The following is a 21,305-nucleotide window of genomic DNA, read 5'->3' as shown; positions in this document are numbered from 1 at the left end:
CTCTGGAATGTTCCAGAGTCACCCATCATTTCACCAGCATTAATCCTCGGGCTTTTTGATATATTTTTACAGGTGTCCAGTCGGAGGTTGTGTTGACTCAGCCGGAGGCAGAGAGCGGGCGTCCCGGTGGCTCCCTGAGGCTGACCTGTAAAACCAGCGGCTTCGATCTTGGCAGCTACTGGATGGGTTGGATCCGCCAGGTTCCCGGACAGGGGCTGGAGTGGCTCGTTAGCTACTATGATTCATCCAGCAACGGCTACGCCCCAGCCATTAAAGATCGATTCACTGCTTCCAAAGACACTTCAAACAACATCTTCTCTTTGGCCATGACGAACCTGAAGACCGAAGACACCGCCATCTATTACTGTGCAAGAGACCACAGCGAGAGGAACCAGGGCTGGACCCGCACAAGAACAGCTCGAGAGCGAATTCAGCAACTTGCACCTTAACCTGAAGGTCAGTACTTGATTCAAATGTAATTATTTATGTCAGTGATCAGAGTCAAAACACAAGCTCCTTCTTACATAACTGACACAGAGAAAATTAAACAGTAAAACCGAACAAATCAATCGATCTAAAAGGAGGAGCTTTCGTCTGTTGATGTTTACTGTTAACAGTTTCAGCAAATACAGACTTGGATATAATCCTCGTTTTATTATTTCTGATACTTGGAGAAAGTGTATGTGCATTGGGTTTGATAAACTTCTGCCTAAATTGTAAATTAGATCAGACGTAATCGTCTATTTGAAGTGAATATTGAGCGGCAGGACTGAACAGAGAGTGAGTGCAGTTTTTGTGCGGGTGTCTGTCACTGTGACTACAGCAGTGGGTCACAGTGCTGTGCACAGCGACATCCTCATACAAAAACCTCAGAGAAAGAGTTTGTCCAAATTGGTGATCAGGGCCACAGCAGGATTGTCAACTTAAATGAGGCTTAAATAAAACAAAATATTAGTTTGTGAAAAGGTAGAACAATCTTCCACTTTATCTCCGTGGAACGACACGCTAAATGTGCCCAGAGGGTTTAAAAGTGTTCCGATCCTCTTTATAAATGTAATGACCAGGACAAGCTGAAATAACTCACAGATTCGCTCTTGGAAGAGACAGTTAGTTTTTTGAGTGAACGGTGAAATTAAATCTCTGTATTTTACAGTTAACAGTCTGCCGCAGTATTTGACACGCTGTGTCTCACTGTGATAACTGGGGCACAGCAGTTACTGTCAATACAAAAAACCCCTCAGCACCAATTAACTGAGGCTGGCTCAGTGCTCGCTTTTACAATCCAACTTTATTTACAGTGAAGTATTATTCATATCCAGCACTGACAAAATGGCAATAATTAATATGGAAATCTGTGACAATTATTCACTCGTTAGTTGGTGATTTCAAGAACATGATCAGATGTTACTCTGAAATATAAAACATTAGGGTCGTTTCTGAACAGCAAGCGATCTCCACAAGTACAATTCTAGTTTAATGAAAATTTACCGTGATTTTACCTTGTCTCTGGTTTGTGAATATTTAAAATAATGGTGGATTTCTGTCTATTTTGTGCAGGTCCGGTTATTGTACGGAGCTGCCCAGGGAATGTGACACTGTGACTACTTCGACTACTGGGGACAAGGCACCATGGTGACGGTGACTGCAGGTAAGAATCATTCAATTATTTATGAACTGTTTTACTTGAGTCTTTGTTTTATTTATTTATTTATTTTAACAATGCATTCGTTCACTGAATTGCGGGTTTGCTGGATTCTGTATTGAGATTTTGTTGTCATGTTTTATGTGATTCTGCTGAAAAAGGAATTATTCTGCCTGTTGATAAAAGGTTCTGCTGAGGGATTCAGTCCCTGGTTGTTATGATTTGATGTTTATTTGCTGAGGACACTGTGTGGCTGGGTTACTTTAAATACCTAACGCCTGTTAAACAGTTTGGTATTTCTGCAATGTTTAATCTCGGTGAAATCTGGTGGCTGCAGATTTTACCACCTCCTGCACAAGTGTTAGAAATCTACCCAATATTCACAAAATATGCTGCAGTATCTGTGTCAATTTATTGAACACTTCCCGCTTATTGACAATGCTGATGATATTCTTCCATATTTCTGTTTGTTTTAATTGTTAATTCACTTGCTGAAAGGCGGATTTGGTGGGTTCTAGATATAAATTTTCTTGAAATGCTGTTTGTAGAATTGAGCTGGTTCTCCATGAGACGAATTTCAGCCCCTCGGTGATGTAATTTAGTGTTTTTCTGCTGAGGAGATTGTGTTTGGGTGATTTTGAATGAGTAAAATTTGTGAAACAATTCTGGCGTTTCTATATTCTTTAAACTCGGTGATATTGAGCGTTTCCATGTTTTGTAATTGAATGAAAATAAGACACGTGTTTGAAACTGCTTGGCACACGATTGTGGGTGGACAACGGTCAGGATTTTAGAGTTTTTTAAAAGTGATGATTGCAGATTAAACTAAGCCACAGTTTTAAATGCTCTTTCCGAACATAATTTGTTCCTGCAATCACAGCCTGGCTTTTCTTCAATGTTCCATCTTGGTGGGATTGATGGATGCAGCTTTTATCTCTCCTGTCAACTGTTGAAATGCGTTTGAAATATGGTCCAACATGAATAAAATATGGTAAAGTTTCAAAAATATTTTGGACATACCCCACCTGCTCACAGTGATATTACTGTTGTTCTGTATTTCTATTTAGTTTGATAATTCATACATTTGGTGCCGAACTGATTTGCTGGATTCGATATTCAGATGTTTTTGAAATGTTACGTTTGATTCTGTTGAATGTAGAATTGAGCTGCTTCTCAATGAAACGGGTTCAGTCCTCACGATGAGTTTTGGTGTTTTGCTGCTGAGGAGATGGTGTGTCTGGGTGACTTTGAATAAGTACAATTTGTGAAGCGGTTTTCTGTTTCTACGTTGTTTCTGCATTGTTCAAACTGGGTGACATTGAGCAGTTACACGTTTTCTGGTTAAATGTAAAAAGGTTTGCGCGTTTGAATCTCCTTGAAACACAATTGTGGGGAGTAAACGTGGCCGGTTTCGAAAATAAAGAAAGGAATTAAAGATTTGATTGACATTTTTAAATTTTACCTACTGATTACTGATTAAACTAAACCATGGCGTCATTAAGAACGCAATTCGTTACTGCAGTCTGAAACTATTTAATTAAAACGTTTTCAAATTCGTGAGTAAAATTAATATAACTTAAACAATTATAATGCGGTATTATCACCATATTATCCAAATATGTTTCCATATTAATATCATTAATCATCAATCTCCTTCCACAATTCTGCTGTGCTTTGCACACCATCAGCATGACCGGAAAAGTTTGTAGGCTGGGAATATTTTGTGATTATTTATGAAACTGTTTTAATAATAACATACTGATTCTACAGCACTGTTCAATTACACAAGATATATTTGAATTAATTTTTATTTCTCTGATTACGTTTGCAGTTACTTAAATAGGAGTGTTATATTGCAGTTTGGCAATTTATGTATCCGGTTATAGTATTATTTATGTGCAGCAGCAAGAATATTAATTATCTCTTCAACGTCATTTGTAGTTGTCTCTGACCTAATCATAAAGAGTTTTCTCGGAGGTGGAAGTCGCTGACAGTGCAGGAATTGTTCTTATGATTTTATCTGAATTGTAGGAATGTCCAGACTGCACAGTGCTGGAGCTTGACAAGTAAAAGCTTGAAATTCAAAGAGATTAATTTAATTACAAAAAGAGAATATTAGCTTTGCAAAAAATAATAACATCCTGTCTCGCAGAGCTGTGCTGTACACAATATAACATTATTGAAATAAAACAAATTATACAATCGAAGAATAGATTATATCTGAGCCTCAAGCTTATTTCTTCTTAACTCGTAAATTGAACAAAAACATTTCTCCATCATTTTCTAGATATTACACATGTCTGAATTATTCCATCCGATAATTTGAAGTTTAATATTTAATTAAATCCAAATATTTATCAAATTTCAGGCAGGAGCAGGTTTTGAATTACAGAGAACCATGTTTTATTATTTATATTATGAGTACAAATCAGCTGACAGGTCAACTAATTGACAATTGGCAATAACTTGCAATGCGACTTTAGTACTAACTAATTCAACATAAATTAACTGCTACAATTGGGTAGCATACTGGCGTGTTATATCAAAATATTGGAGAATGTTTAATTGCCCTGAAAATAATTTAGAAAACAATACATTTATTTGCTCCGGTTGATGAGGTGGCCCGCCTCCATTGTTTTGTTGATTGTATTTAATTAAGACATTGGATCAAATCGGGTAATCAGTTTCCAATGTGAATGTTTCCTGGTTTGTTTATTTCTTATCAAACACTGGAACTCTGTCACAGACATTAAACTCCCCTCAATCTGTTCTATTTAATGTGTTCATTCTCAGTGAAAATACATTCTGCCCAGTTCAGACAGGAGAAATAGCTGAAAGGCGAAGGGAGTTTGAAATTTTTATCAGTTTATTTTCACAGTGGTTATTAATTTCATTTGTCGTAAGTTGACCATTTATCAATTAGAATCAAGCAGTTTGAATGATTCGATCCCCTGTGTTTCAGAGTGAAATTTGACACACTAGGTACACTCTCATCCGCACACTGTTTCTCCCTCACACACTCCCTCTCTCCCAGAAACCCGGACTATTCCTCAAACACACAGACACTCTCTCTCACAGACACTCTCACATACACGATAGCTCTTCAAAAACACACAGTCTCTCTCACACACATACTCGGTCACACACGCATTGCCTCACACACTCATTCTCTTACATACTCTCTGTCTCCAACTTTCTCTCTCTCCAACTCTCCCTCACACACCAACAGACTGTCACTCGCTCTCTCACAGACACAGGCACATTATCCCTCTCTCTCTTTCAGACAATCTCCCTCTCTCACACACACTCTCTCTTACACGTTTTACCAATCTCACTCACATACACAATCATTCACAGACACACACTCTCGCACACATGCACTCTCGCACACATTATCTCTTACACACACGCTCGTTCACACACATGCCCTGTCACACACATCTCTCCAACACAAAAACGCTCTCTCACATACAGGCTCTCTCACACATACACTCTCTCACACATACACTCTCTCACACATACACTCTCTCACACATACACTCTCTCACACATACACTCTCTCACACATACACTCTCTCTGACATGCATGGTCTCTTGCAGGCATGCTCTCTCACGCACATGCTCTCACACACACGCTCTCTCACACACACAGCCTCTCGCTCACACATGCTCTCTTGTACTCCTGCTCTCTCACACATATATCCTCTCTTGCATACATGCTCTCTCATACACATGCGCTCTGATACTCACACTCTCTCGCACATTCACTCACTTGCTCACTCACACTCATGCTCGTTTACACACATGCTCTCTCACACATATGCTTTCTCACACACTTGCTCTGTTGCACACATGCTCTCACACCCATGTACTCTCCCACACATGCTTTCTCACACACACTCTCTCAATCACATATCTCTCACACTCACGCTCTCTTGCACACACGCTCCCTGACACACATGCCCTCTCACTCACATGCTCTCACATACACACTCTCTCATACACTCACTCTCGACACTCATGCTCTCACACACACACACTCTGACACACACGCTCACACCCACACACTCTCTCTCATTCTCTCTTGCACACACGCACTCTGACACACCTCATGGTCTCTCTCGTACTCATGATTTCTCGCACACATGCTCTCTCACACATGCTGTCTCGCAGTCATGCTCTCTCACACACATGTTCTTTTGCACACATGCTGTCTCATGCACACGTTCTCTCACACACATGCTCTCTCACACATATGCTCTCTTGCACACATGCTCTCTCACACATATGGTCTGTTACACACTCACACACACGTGTTCTCACACACATGATCTCTCGCACACATGCTCTCACATACATGCTGTCTCACTCACATGCTTTGGTGCATACATGCTCTCTCACACACATGCTCTCTTGTGAAAGCACTCTTTCACTCACATGCTGTCTCACACACACAATTTTGCACATGCAGTCTCTCTCCTGTGCACACTATTTTGCTCCCTCACACACACAGATATCCTGTCGCTCGCAGAAATACACACAATCGCGCTCTCACACACAGATATTCTCTCACACACAGATACTCTCTTGCACACACACACTCACACGTGTACTCTCTCTCTCCCACTCTCTTGATCCATCTCTCTCAGAAACAATCACACGCATGCATGCAGACACATGCATACACACAGTCACGGGCTCTCACATACCCAAATTCTCCCTCACACACACACTCAGACACGCACACACTTTCAGATACACAGGTGAGAGCGACTGAACTAACATCAATAATAATAATCATTATTATTGTCACAAGTAGGCTTACATTAACACTGCAATGAAGTTACTATGAAGAGCCCCCAGTCACCATACTCTGGCGCCTGTTCGGATACACAGAGGGAGAATTCGGAATATCCAAACCACCTAACAGGTCGATTTTCGGGACTTGTGGGAGGAAACCGGATCACTCGGAGAAAACCCACCCAGACTCCGGGGAGAACGTGCAGACTCCGCACAGGCAATGACCCAAGTGGGAATCGAACCCGGGTCCCTGGTGCTGTGAAGCAACAGGGTTAACCACTGTGCTGCCGTGCCGCCAAATCAAGGCAGCATTGAAACGTGAGACCTCAAGCAGCCCAAACAAAGAATGAATGGATGGGAATGAGGGGAAGAATCTCCGCTGGTTGGAGTCACCACCAGCACCAAGGTGGATGGATTCCATTGCTGGAGGCCAATCAGCTCAGTTCTAGGACATCACTGCGAGACTTCTTCAGGGCAGTGTCCCAGGTCCAACCATCTTCAGCTTGTTCATCAATGGCCTTCTTTCCATCATCAGGTCTGAACAGGGGTTGTTGGCAGATGATTGCACCATGCTCAGCACAATTTGCAACTGTGCAGTCACTAAATAAACCTGTAAATAAAGCAACATGGAGGCTCCATCCGGTTCTGGCTGACAAGTGGTAAGTAACAGTCAAGTCACCCAATTGAAGGCAATGCTCACCTCCAGTAAGAACAGATCTAACCACCGCCCCTTGACATTGACTGGCATTACCATCATTGAAAACCACTAACAACCTCCTGGTGATCAACATGGACCAGAAAGTGATCTGGGCGAGTCATAGAAATTTTGAGGCCAGAAGAACAGATCAAAGGTGAAAACCCATCTTCTGACTCCCCAAAGCCTGTCTACTATCTAAACATCCGCTGCTGAAGCTCATCGTGTCTCCGTAGGCAGCATTTTCCAAACCGATGACAGCGGCCATTTGGACAAGGACAATAGACACATGGGAACATCACCAACTGGAAGGTCCCCTCCTCACCATTCACCATCATGACTATGTAATATATCTCCGTTCCTGCACTGCCGCTGGTTCAACATCATGTATCGGACTCGGGGAAACACCACATGGACTGCAATGGTTAAAGAAGGAAGCTCAGCATCTTCTCAAAGTCAATGAGGGATGGAAGATAAATGCAGGCCGAGCCTACATCACAAGAATGAATAAACACAACACACTCTCTCTGACACAATGTGACAAGACTTTTACGGGCACAAAAATCCCATTTGCAAAATGAAAATCCGTTAAGTCGCAGGAATGTTCATTGTCCCAGTTCTAAATTCTTTTCTCACTCAACTTTTTTCAGCACCACGCACTCACCCACTCTAACACATCAACCCTCACTCACACACGCTCACTCACCCTTTCACACACACACCCTCACTCACACACCCTCACTCACTCACACCCTCACTCACACACCCTCTCACACACACCCTCACTCACACACGCTCACTCACCCTTTCACACACACACCCTCATTCACACACCCTCACTCACACACCCTCACTCACTCACACCCTCACTCACACACCCTCTCACACACAACCTTACTCACACGCCCTCACTTACACCCTCATTCACACACCCTCACTCACACGCCCTCACTCACACACCCTTGCATATACACCCTCACTCACACACCCTCACTCACACACCCTCACTCACACACCCTCACAAACACACCCTCACTCACACCCTCACTCTCACACCCTCACTCACACACCCTCACTCACACACCCTCACTCACACACCCTCACTCTCACACCCTCACTCACACAACCTCACTCACACACCCTCACACACACACCCTCACTCACACACCCTCAATCATACACCCTCACACACACACCCTCACACACACACACCCTCACACACACACACCCTCACACTCACACACCCTCACTCACACACCCTCACTCACACACCCTCATTCACACACCCTCATTCACACACACTCACTCGCACACCCTCTCACACATCCTCTCTCACACACACCATCACTCACTCTCATACCCTCACTCTCACACACCCTCACTCACACACCCTCACTCACACACCCTCACTCATACACCCGCAGTCACACACACCCTCACTAACCCACCCTCTCACACACACATTCACACACACACCGTCTCACACCCTCACTCACACACCCTCTCACACAACCTCACTCACACACCCTCTCACACACAGACTCACACAACCTCACTCGCACGCCCTCACTTACACCCTCATTCACACGCCCTCACTCACACACCCTCACTCACACAACCTCACTCACACAACCTCACTCACACAACCTCACTCACACAACCTCACTCACACACACACCCTCACACAACCTCACACACACACCCTCACTCACAAACCCTCGCTCACACACCCTCACTCACACACCCTCATACACCCACACTCACATACCCTCACTCACACACCCTCTCTCGCACACCCTCTCTCACACACCCTCACTCACACACCCTCACTCACACACCCTCACTCACACACCCCGTCACTCACACACCCTCACTCTCATACCCTCACTCACACACCCTCTCACACACCCTCACTTACACATCCTCTCACACACCCTCACTCACACACCCTCACTCACACACCCTCACTCACACACACAAACTCACACACCCTCTTACACACCCTCTCACACACCCTCTCACACACCCTCTTACACACCCTCTCACACGCACACACACTCACAGCTCCCACTCTCCCACCCACACACACCCTCACTCACCCACCCACATTCATTCGCCCTCACTCACACACCCTCACTCACACACCCTCACTCACACACCCTCATACACCCACACTCACATACCCTCACTCACACACCCTCACTCACACACCCTCACTCACACACCCTCAATCACACACACTCACTCACACACCCTCTCACACACACCGTCACTCACACACCGTCACTCTCATACCCTCACTCTCATACCCTCACTCACACAACCCTCACTCTCTCATCCTCACTCACACGCCAAACTTACACCCTCATTCACACGCCCTCACTCACACACCCTCGCGCACACACCCTCACTCACACACCTTCACTCACACACCTTCACTCACACACCCTCACTCAAACAACCTCACTCACACACCCTCACACACACACCCTCATTCACACACCCTCACTCACATACCCTCACTCACCCACCCTCACTCACACACCCTCAAACACACGCCCCTCAAACACACGCCCCTCAAACACATGCCCTCACTCACACAACCTCACTCACACACCCTCATTCACACACATTCACTCACACACCCTCACACACACACCCTCACTCACACACCCTCATACACCCACACTGACATACACTCACTCACACACCCTCACTCACACACCCTCACTCGCACACCCTCTCACACACACCGTCACTCACACACCCTCACTCTCATACCCTCACTCACACACCCTCACTCACACACCCTCACTCACACACCCTCACACACTGACTCTCATAGATCTCACTCACTCACACACCCTCATTCACACACCCTCACACACACACCCTCACACACACAGCCTCACACACACCCTCACTCATACACCTGCAGTCACACACGTCCTCATACACCCTCACTAACCCGCACTTTCACACACACATTCACACACACCGTCTCACTCCCCCACTCACACACCCTCGCTCACATACCCTCTCACACAACCTCACTCACACACCCTGTCACACACGCTCTCACACACAGACTCACACAACCTCTCTCACACGCCCTCACTCAGACCCTCACTCATACACCCTCTCACACACACCCTCATACACCCTCACTCACACCCTCACTCACACGCCCTCACTCACACGCCCTCACTCACACGCCCTCACTCACACGCCCTCACTCACACACCCTCACTCTCACACCCTCACTCACACACCCTCACTCACACACCCTCACACACACACCCTCACTCATACACCCTCAGTCACACACACCCTCAGTCACACACCCTCATACACCCTCACTAACCCACCCTCTCACACACACATTCACACACACACCGTCTCACACTACACTCACACACCCTCTCACACAACCTCACTCTCACACACCCTCACTCACACACCCTCACTAACACACCCTCTCTCACACGCCCTCACTCACACCCTCACTCATACACCCTCTCACACACACCCTCATACACCCTCACTCACACCCTCACTCACACGCCCTCACTCACACGCCCTCACTCACACGCCCTCACTCACACGCCCTCACTCACACACCCTCACTCACACACCCTCACTCTCACACCCTCACTCACACACCCTCACTCACACACCCTCACACACACACCCTCACTCATACACCCTCAATCACACACACCCTCAGTCACACACCCTCATACACCCTCACTAACCCACCCTCTCACACACACATTCACACACACACCGTCTCACACTACACTCACACACCCTCTCACACAACCTCACACTCACACACCCTCACTCACACACCCTCACTCACACACCATCACTCACACACCCTCACTCACACACCCTCACACACACACCCTCACTCACACACCCTCACTCTCACACCCTCACTCACACACCCTCACTCACACACCCTCACTCACACACCCTCACTCACACACCCTCACTCACACACCCTCACACACACACCCTCATTCACACACCCTCACTCACACACCCTCACTCACACACCCTCACTCACACAACCTCACTCACACAACCTGACTCACACACATACCCTCACACACACGCCCTCACTCACACACCCTCACTCACACACCCTCACTCACACACACAAACTCACTCACACACCCTCACTCACACACCCTCACTCACACACCCTCACTCACACACCCTCACTCACACACCCTCACTCACACACCCTCTCACACACACACACTCACAGCTCTCACTCACGCACCCACATTCATTCGCCCTCACTCACCCACCCACATTCATTCGCCCTCACTCATACACCCTCACTCACACACCCTCACTCACACACCTTCACTCACTCACCCTCACTCACACAACCTCACTCACACACCCTCATTCACACACCCTCATTCACACACCCTCACTCACACACCCTCACTCACACACCCTCACTCACACACCTTCACTCACTCACCCTCACTCACACAACCTCACTCACACACCCTCACACACACACCCTCATTCACACACCCTCACTCACACACCCTCACTCACTCACACACCCTCACTCACTCACACACCCTCACTCACTCACACACCCTCACTCACTCACACACCCTCACTCACACACAACCTTATTCACACACCCTCACTCACATACCCTCACTCACCCACCCTCACTCACACACCCTCAAACACACACCCTCACTCACACACCCTCACACACCCTGACTCACACACCCTGACTCACACACCCTCACTCACTCACCCTCACTCACACACCCTCACTCACACACCCTCACTCACACAGCTCACTCACACACACCGTCACTCACACACACAAACTCACACACCCTCACTCATACCCCCTCAGTCACACACACCCTCATACACCCTCACTAACCCACCCTCTCACACACACATTCACACACACACCGTTTCACACCCTCACTCACACACCCTCACTCACACACCATCACTCACACACCCTCACTCACACACCCTCTCACACACCCTCTCACACACACACACTCACAGCTCTCACTCACCCACCCACATTCATTCGCCCTCACTCACACACCCTCACACACACCCTCTCTCATACCCCCTCAGTGACACACACCCTCATACACCCTCACTAACCCACCCTCTCACACACACATTCACACACACACACCGTTTCACACCCTCACTCACACGCCCTCACTCACACAACCTCACTCGCACACCCTCACTCACACACCCTCACTCACACACCCTCACTCACACACCCTCACTCACACACCATCACTCACACACCCTCACTTACACACCCTCACTCACACACCCTCACTCACACACCATCACTCACACACCCTCCCTCACACACCCTCATTCACACACCCTCACTCACACGCCCTCACTCACACACCCTCACTCACTCACCCTCACTCACACACCCTCACTCACACACCCTCACTCACACACCCTCACTCACACACCATCACTCACACACCATCACTCACACACCCTCACTCACACACCATCACTCACACACCCTCATTCACACAGCCTCACTCACACACCCTCACTCACACACCCTCACACACACACCCTCACTCACACACCCTCCCTCACACACCCTCACTCACACACCCTCCCTCACACACCCTCACTCACACACCCACACTCACACACCCTCACTCACACGCCCTCACTCACACGCCCTCACTCACACACCCTCACTCACACACCCTCACTCACACACCCTCACTCACACACCCTCACTCACTCACCCTCACTCACACACTCTCACTGACACACCCTCACTCACACACCCTCACTCACACACCCTCACTCACTCACCCTCACTCACACACCCTCACTCACACACCATCACTCACACACCCTCACTCACACACCCTCACTCACACACCCTCACTCACACACTCTCACACACACACTCTCACACACTCTCACTCACACACCCTCACTCGCACACCCTCACTCACACACCCTCACACACACACCCTCCCTCACACACCCTCACTCACACACCCTCCCTCACTCACACACCTTCACTCACACACTCACTCACACACCCTCATTCACACACCCTCACACACACACCCTCACTCACACACCCTCACTCACATACCCTCACTCACACACCCTCACTCACACACCCTCACTCACACACCCTCACTCACACACCCTCACACACACACCCTCACTCACACACCCTCACACACACCCTCACTCACACACCCTCACTCACACAACCTCACTCACACACCCTCACTCACACACCCTCACTCACACACCCTCACTCACACACCCTCACTCACACACCGTCACTCACACACCCTCACTCACACACCCTCACTCACACAACCTCACTCACACACCCTCACTCACACACCCTCACTCACACACCGTCACTCACTCACCCTCACTCACACACACTCACTCACACAGACTCACTCACACACCCTCACTCACATACCCTCACTCACACACTCTCACTCACACAGCTCACTCACACATCCTCACAACACACAGTCACTCACACACCCTCACTCACTCACCCTCACACACACACACACCCTCACTCACACACCCTCACTCACACACCCTCACTCAGACACCCTCACTCACACACCCTCACTGGACTGTAACGTACACAGCTCAGTTAGCTGGATTGTGACGTACACAGCTCAGTTAGCTGGATTGTGACGTACACAGCTCAGTTAGCTGGATTGTGACATACACAGCTCAGTGAGCTGGATTGTGACGTACACAGCTCAGTTCGCTGGATTGTGACGTACACAGCTCAGTTAGCTGGATTGTGACCTACACAGCTCAGTTCGCTGTATTGTGAGGTACACGGCTCAGTTAGTTGGATTGTGACGTATACAGCTCAGTTAGCTGGATTGTGACGTACACAGCTCAGTTAGCTGGACTGTGACGTACACAGCTCAGTGAGCTGGATTGTGACGTACACAGCTCAGATAGCTGGATTGTGACGTACACAGCTCAGTGAGCTGGATTGTGACATCGACAGCTCAGTTAGCTGGATTGTGACGTACACAGCTCAGTTAGCTGGATTGTGACGTACACAGCTCAGTTAGCTGGATTGTGAGGTACACAGCTCAGATAGCTGGATTGTGACGTACACAGCTCAGTTAGCTGGATTGTGACGTATACAGCTCAGTTAGCTGGATTGTGACGTACACAGCTCAGTTAGCTGGATTGTGACGTACACAGCTCAGTTAGCTGGATTGTCATGTACACAGCTCAGTTCGCTGGATTGTGACACACACAGCTCAGTTAGCTGGATTGTCATGTACACAGCTCAGTTAGCTGGATTGTGCCGTACACAGCTCAGTTAGCTGGATTGTGACGTACACAGCTCAGTTAGCTGGAGTGTGACGTACACAGCTCAGTTAGCTGGACTGTGGCGTACACAGCTCAGTTAGCTGGATTGTGACGTACACAGCTCAGTTAGCTGGATTGTGACGTACACAGCTGAGTTAGCTGGATTGTGACGTACACAGCTCAGTTAGCTGGATTGTGACGTACACCGCTCAGTGAGCTAGATTGTGACGGACACAGCTCAGCTAGCTGGATTGTGACGTACACAGCTCAGTTAGCTGGATTGTGACGTACACAGCTCAGTTAGCTGGATTGTGACGTACACAGCTCAGTTAGCTGGATTGTGACGTACACAGCTCAGCTAGCTGGATTGTGACGTACACAGCTCAGATAGCTGGATTGTGACGTACACAGCTCAGTTAGCTGGATTGTGACGTACACAGCTCAGTTAGCTGGATTGTGATGTCCACAGCCCAGTTAGCTGGATTGTGACGTACACAGCTCAGTTAGCTGGATTGTGATGTCCACAGCCCAGTTAGCTGGATTGTGACGTACACCGCTCAGTGAGCTAGATTGTGATGTACACCGCTCAGTGAGCTAGATTGTGACGTACACAGCTCAGTTCGCTGAATTGTGAGGTACACAGATCAGTTAGCTGGATTGTGACGTACACAGCTCAGTTCGCTGAATTGTGACGTACACAGCTCAGTTAGCTGGATTGTGACGTACACAGCTCAGTTAGCTGGATTGTGACGTACACAGCTCAGTTAGCTGGATTGTGGCGTACACAGCTCAGTTAGCTGGATTGTGACGTACACAGCTCAGTTAGCTGGATTGTGACGTACACAGCTCAGTTAGCTGGATTGTGACGTACGCAGCTCAGTTAGCTGGATTGTGAGGTACGCAGATCAGTTAGCTGGATTGTGACGTACACAGCTCAGTTCGCTGAATTGTGACGTACACGGCTCAGCTAGCTGGATTGTGGTGTACACAGCTCAGTTAGCTGGATTGTGACGTACACAGCTCAGTTAGCTGGATTGTGATGTACACAGCTCAGTTAGCTGGATTGTGATGTACACAGCTCAGTTCGCTGAATTGTGAGGTACTCAGCTCAGTTAGCTGGATTGTGACGTACACAGCTCAGTTAGCTGGATTGTGATGTACACAGCTCAGTGAGCTGGATTGTGACGCACACAGCTCAGTTAGCTGAATTGTGAGGTACACAGCTCAGTTAGCTGGATTGTGACATACACAGCTCAGTGAGCTGGATTGTGACGTACACAGCTCAGTTAGCTGAATTGTGAGGTACACAGCTCAGTTAGGTGGATTGTGACGTACACAGCTCAGTTAGCTGGATTGTGACGCACACAGCTCAGTTAGCTGAATTGTGAGGTACACAGCTCAGTTAGCTGGATTGTGACATACACAGCTCAGTGAGCTGGATTGTGACGTACACAGCTCAGTTAGCTGAATTGTGAGGTACACAGCTCAGTTAGGTGGATTGTGACGTACACAGCTCAGTTAGCTGGATTGTGACGTACACAGCTCAGTTAGCTGGATTGTGACGGACACAGCTCAGTTAGCTGGATTGTGACGTACACAGCTCAGTTAGCTGGGCGGCTGGTTCGTGATGGAAAGCGACCCCAACAGCGCGAGTTCAATTGCTGTATCGGCTGAGGTTCTCATGAAGACCACCATTCTCAAACTTGCCCCTCATCTGAGATGTGCTGACCCTCAGGTCAAATCACCACAAGTCAGCTCTGAAAAGGAGAGCAGTCTCTGTGATTATGGCGCCATTTACATTTTATTTTACATGATGGCTGAAATAATGGGGAAAACCCTCTGCTCCTCTCATTCAATTCAATGAAAGTTACATCATTCAGGTGGCATCAAAATGCTATTTTTTGTCATGTGATAGAGATGGAGAGAGAGATGTGAGTTTCTATTGAGGGGCCATAGAGATGGTGATCCCCAAATGATAGACGCTGAAATGTGGATGTAACGTTTAATGAGAAAATATTCGGATAAACGCATGGTCACATTTTGAAGTGCTTGTTAACTTATAAATCACAAATAACAGAGTCTAACTTGTTGAATGGACCATTCTCCCCCAGCGACACCGTCTCCGCCCACTCTCTACAGCCTGGTCTCCTCCTGTCAGCAACACAACAGCGACGGCTCCGTGACCTTCGGCTGTTTGGCGATGGACTACTCCCCAGAAATCACCAGCCTTACCTGGAAGAAAGATGGGCAGCTGATCACCACTGGAGTTAAGAAATACCCGTCAGTGAGAAACAAGAAGGGAACCTACACCCTGAGCAGTCAGTTAACCATCACCGAGTCAGAGGGGGGATGCAGCGAAATCAGCTGTGAGGTTCGACACAGCGGCTCAGACAAGCGCATTGGAATGAAATGTAAGTGTTGTGGAAACTGTGAGAAACAGACGCTTTGATTACTTTATTTACATCTTTGGTGATTACACATTTATGGTTCTCTGCATAGTTCTGATTCCTGCGCGAAATAGTGACCACAGAGAAACTGTTAAAATATAATTCGTCATTTTATTCGTTACAACATCTTCCTCAAGAAATGTCTAACTTGTGTTTCTTGAAGGCCCTCCACCTGTCAACACTCCAAATGTTCTCCTCACCGTGAGTTCCAATGAAGAAATCTCAAGACAGAAATTTGCAACCATGGTCTGTTCAATCAACGATTTCCATCCAAAGTCAATGACGGTGAAGTGGCTGAAGAATGGACAACCCATGGGTTCAGGATTTGTCACCTCGCCCCCCTGTGAAGTGAACGGGAACTTCTCGGCGAGCAGTCGGCTGACAGTCTCCGCTGGGGAATGGTTCAGCAAAGCGGTCTATACCTGCCAGGTCACTCATCAAGAGGTCACACAAAGTCAAAATATCACTGCGTCTGGTAAGAGACACAAACAGAGGAAACAATAAATCATCCTGCACTCTGATGTTAATCCAAATCAGGAATTTACTGGAGTTAGTACAAAGCACAGAACAACTTCTAATTTACTGCCATGTAGTTTGTGTTTCATTCTGATGTAAGAGCTGCATGAGGGTTGCTTATCATTCACGATTTTATGAATATAGAAATAAATTTATCCCTATAATTTGAAGTAATTTAGTGAGTGAGGTGGATGAATGAATTGAAAATCGCTTATTGTCACAAGTAGGCTTCAAATGAAGTTACTGTGAAAGGCCCTTGGTCGCCACATTCCGGCGCCTGTTCGGGGAGGCTGGTATGGGAATTGGACCCGCGCTGGTGGCCTGCCTTGGTCTGCTTTAAAAGCCAGCGATTTAGCCCCGTGCTAAACCAGCCCCTGGTGGACTTGATACCAGCTTTATCCTGAGACGGCTGATTATATTTGAGAGTCAGTGGGTGTCTCAAACACTTAACTGATAACAGCTCCGGGGGAAAGCGTTGGAAAGTTCATCCAACCTATTTATGGATCAGCCTCCAGTACTTCGTTCCTGAGATCAGGAATGGAATATTTGTATTGGGAATGCTGAAATACTGATTCGTTCGAACGATATCGGGGCTGACTGTATTTCACAATGAGAATAGTTTTCACAAACCAAACTGATTTTCCATTGCGTATAGAGGATTAAAGGCGGTCTTTAGAGGTTGATGTTTCGAAGTTGATTCATTCCCATTTAGAGTTCAGGCTGAATCCTGTTGTCCTGATTCTGAAGATCAAACTTGGGTTGATTTCCACTTTTTTCATTCGCAGATCCTTCCCTTTGCACTGATGCCTCAGTAACAATACTGCCACCACCAATAGAACAGGTCTTACTGGAGGCGACTGTAACCTTAACCTGCGTCATTTCGAATGCTCCTTATGGAGTCAACGTGTCCTGGAGTGAAGCGAAGAAGCCGCTGAAATCAGAGATTGCCGACCAGCCTGGAGCAGATACTGAGAGCGTGGTCAGCAAATTAAACATCTCGACACAAGCCTGGCTGAGTGGGGCTGTGTTTGACTGTGTGGCGAGCCATCAGGACCTGCCAACTCCTTTAAGAATTTCAATCCACAAAAAAATTGGTGAGCGGTGAGACTGAAGCAATAAGTGAGCCATCGTGTCTATTTCTAGTGTCAGTGCAGCGGTCAGTATTTAGCATTCAGTGTATTTATGGTCCATTCTGATTGGTAATTCCACTAACTAAATACTCTGGGCGTTTAGAGTTTAAGGGGGAAATTGATATGCAGATGAATGAACAATGAAACCCAACAGTGATATTGGGTTTAGATGGAGCGAGACCATAGACCACAAGACTGAGGAACAGACGTTGGCCATTGGGCCCATCAACACCGGTCCAGCCTGCAGTGAGGTGATGACTGATCTGATGTGATAATCTTAAACTCGTCTTTCCCGACTTATCCCTATATCTCTTGACGCATTCACAGATTTAAAGTATGTCTCCCTCAACCTTGAACATACTGAACAACCCAGAATCTACAGCCCCTCGGGTTAAATAATTCCACAGCTTCCCTACTCTCTGAGAGAGGAAATTCCACCTCATCTCTGTCTGAAATGGGCGAACCCTCACTTTGTGATCATGCACGCTGGTCCTAGACGCTCCCACACGGGAAAACAACCCCTCAGCATCTATCCTAAGGAGCTCCCTGAGAATCTTTCATGTCTCAATTAGGTGGCCTTCATTCCTCTAAACTCCAATAAGTACAGCCCAGCCTACTTAACCTCAGCTCATAAGGAAATCCCTCCATACTCGGGATCAACCTCGTGAACCTTCTCTGGACTGCCTTCAAAACCAATCTGTCTTCCTTAGATAAGGGCGCCGAGACTGTTCAAAGTATACCAGGTGCAGTCTAACCAATGCCTTGTATAGTTTTAGCCAGACTTCCCCATGTTTATATTCTATTCCCTTTGAAATGAATGTCAACATTCAATTTGTCTCCATATTACCTGCAGAACTTGCTTTGTGTGATTTTTGCACGAGGACCCCCAATTCCCCCGTTACTTCAGCTTTCTCCAGTCTTTCTCCATCTGAATAATATTCAGTTATGTACTTCCTCCTACCAAAGTGTCTAACCTCACATTCTCGGTCCCTCTGTGTATTTTCTGTAATCCTCACCACTTGCCTTTCTACCTATTTTTTGTCATCTGCAAACGTGGGAATAGAACATTCATTTATTAAACACAGTTTTGAAATTCATGTATATTACATCTACTGGCCCCCCTCTCTCTCGCCTTCTCGTTATCACCTCAAATAAGGGCAATAAATTTGTCAGGCATGATTTACCCTTCACGAGGCCGCGCTGACTCTGTTGATTATATTGAGTATTTCTAAATGCTGAGCGATTGGATCCGTTATAATGGACTCGAACCGTTTCCCACTGACAGATGTTAAGGTCACTGGCCTATAGTTACCTGTTTTTGACTCCCTCCCTTTTCAATAAGGGTGTTACATTGGCAGTTTCCCAATCCTCTTGGGGTAAGGTGGGAGGAGCCTGGTGTGGAGTTTATACACCAGCACAGAACAGCTGGGCCGAATGGTCCGTTCCCCTGCTATCCACATTCTGAAACTTTCGAATCCAATATGTAAATTCTCAGGGAAAAGGCTTGTGTCCACCTCTGCTCCGAGCTCGGAAACCGGACAGATCCCAAAGTGGAAAATGGAAACCTTTAAAATCCAACACAAAACACATTTCTCTCACATCTAACCCGCGGTTCCATTGTCTCCAGAATTCCCCATTTTATTTACATTTATTGTACATTTTCTGCAGATCCCAACCCGCGGGAACCGTCCGTCTCTGTCCTCCTGCCCTCGGCTGAAGACGTCTCCGCTCAGAGATTCGTCTCCCTCAGCTGCTTAGTGAGAGGTTTCTCCCCCCGAGAGATCTTCGTCAAGTGGACCGTCAATGACAAGCCGGTGAATCCCGGGAACTACAAGAACACCGAGGTGATGGCGGAGAACGGCAATAGCTCCTTCTTCATGTACAGCCTGTTATCCATTGCAGCGGAGGAGTGGGCCAGCGGCGCTTCTTACTCCTGTGTGGTGGGACATGAAGCCATCCCCTTGAAGATCATCAACAGAACGGTTGATAAATCCAGCGGTAAACCCAGTTTTGTGAACATTTCCCTCGCTCTGATGGACACCGTTAATTCATGTCAATGAGAATCTATCAGTTGCATTTCGAACTAAATAAAAAAATTAAAAAGGTTTTTTTCCTCCAATTGTGATTTAAATGTACAGCCGCTTAATTAATGGAGCTTCCACTTTGCTGATATTAGATCTGTTCAATGAGACCCGGATTTCTACAGGTCTCAGCCCCAGGTCTGGTCCAACCAGAGCTCCCAGCTCAGATACACCCTGGGTTGGAGACAGAGTAAAATTCGTTAATTGCAGGATTCACAAAATATATTCATTGACTTTCTTCCCGCTGAGGAGAAATCGGACACTTTCCCATTTCAGACAGACAAACACATCACATTTAGATCTCGGTGTTCCTGCTTCTCCCATTGCCCATCCCTTTAAAATTGATGCCAGCTTAAAATTGCTGCATCACACCCACTGGGAACTGAATTGAGAATCAAACAGAAACAAGGACCAACAATCGCCCATCACGGAGAGGGGAAAGGGAAATGTTTAATCCATTATATCTCCACCTCTCCTACAAAATCAGTAGGAGCCCCTAGGTAATCCACTGTCCCCCCACCTCCCCCACAGAGACAGGAGGAGGGGCATTAGTTAATGCACTCTACTGCCACTTCCTCAAAAGAGAGAAGAAGGGGCATAAATTAATCCACT

The 21,305-nt window shown here is 47.0% G+C and overlaps 1 protein-coding gene and 1 gene segment (V, D, J or C); both read left to right on the top strand.

The window, feature by feature from the left end:
• Positions 1-21,305, top strand: part of LOC140418994 (uncharacterized) — a 578,165-nt gene that overhangs the window by 526,534 nt on the left and 30,326 nt on the right. The gene's annotated exons all lie outside the window — the stretch shown is intronic.
• Positions 1,578-20,717, top strand: LOC140418973 (Ig heavy chain C region-like). The segment is given in 5 exon segments: positions 1,578-1,648; positions 16,631-16,930; positions 17,130-17,441; positions 18,268-18,576; positions 20,281-20,717. Coding segments are annotated over 5 exon segments (1,332 nt in total).

Source organism: Scyliorhinus torazame, chromosome 5, assembly GCF_047496885.1.
Source record: "Scyliorhinus torazame isolate Kashiwa2021f chromosome 5, sScyTor2.1, whole genome shotgun sequence".
In the NCBI taxonomy this organism is placed as follows: Eukaryota; Metazoa; Chordata; class Chondrichthyes; order Carcharhiniformes; family Scyliorhinidae; genus Scyliorhinus; species Scyliorhinus torazame.
This window is presented reverse-complemented; position numbering and strand designations above follow the sequence as displayed.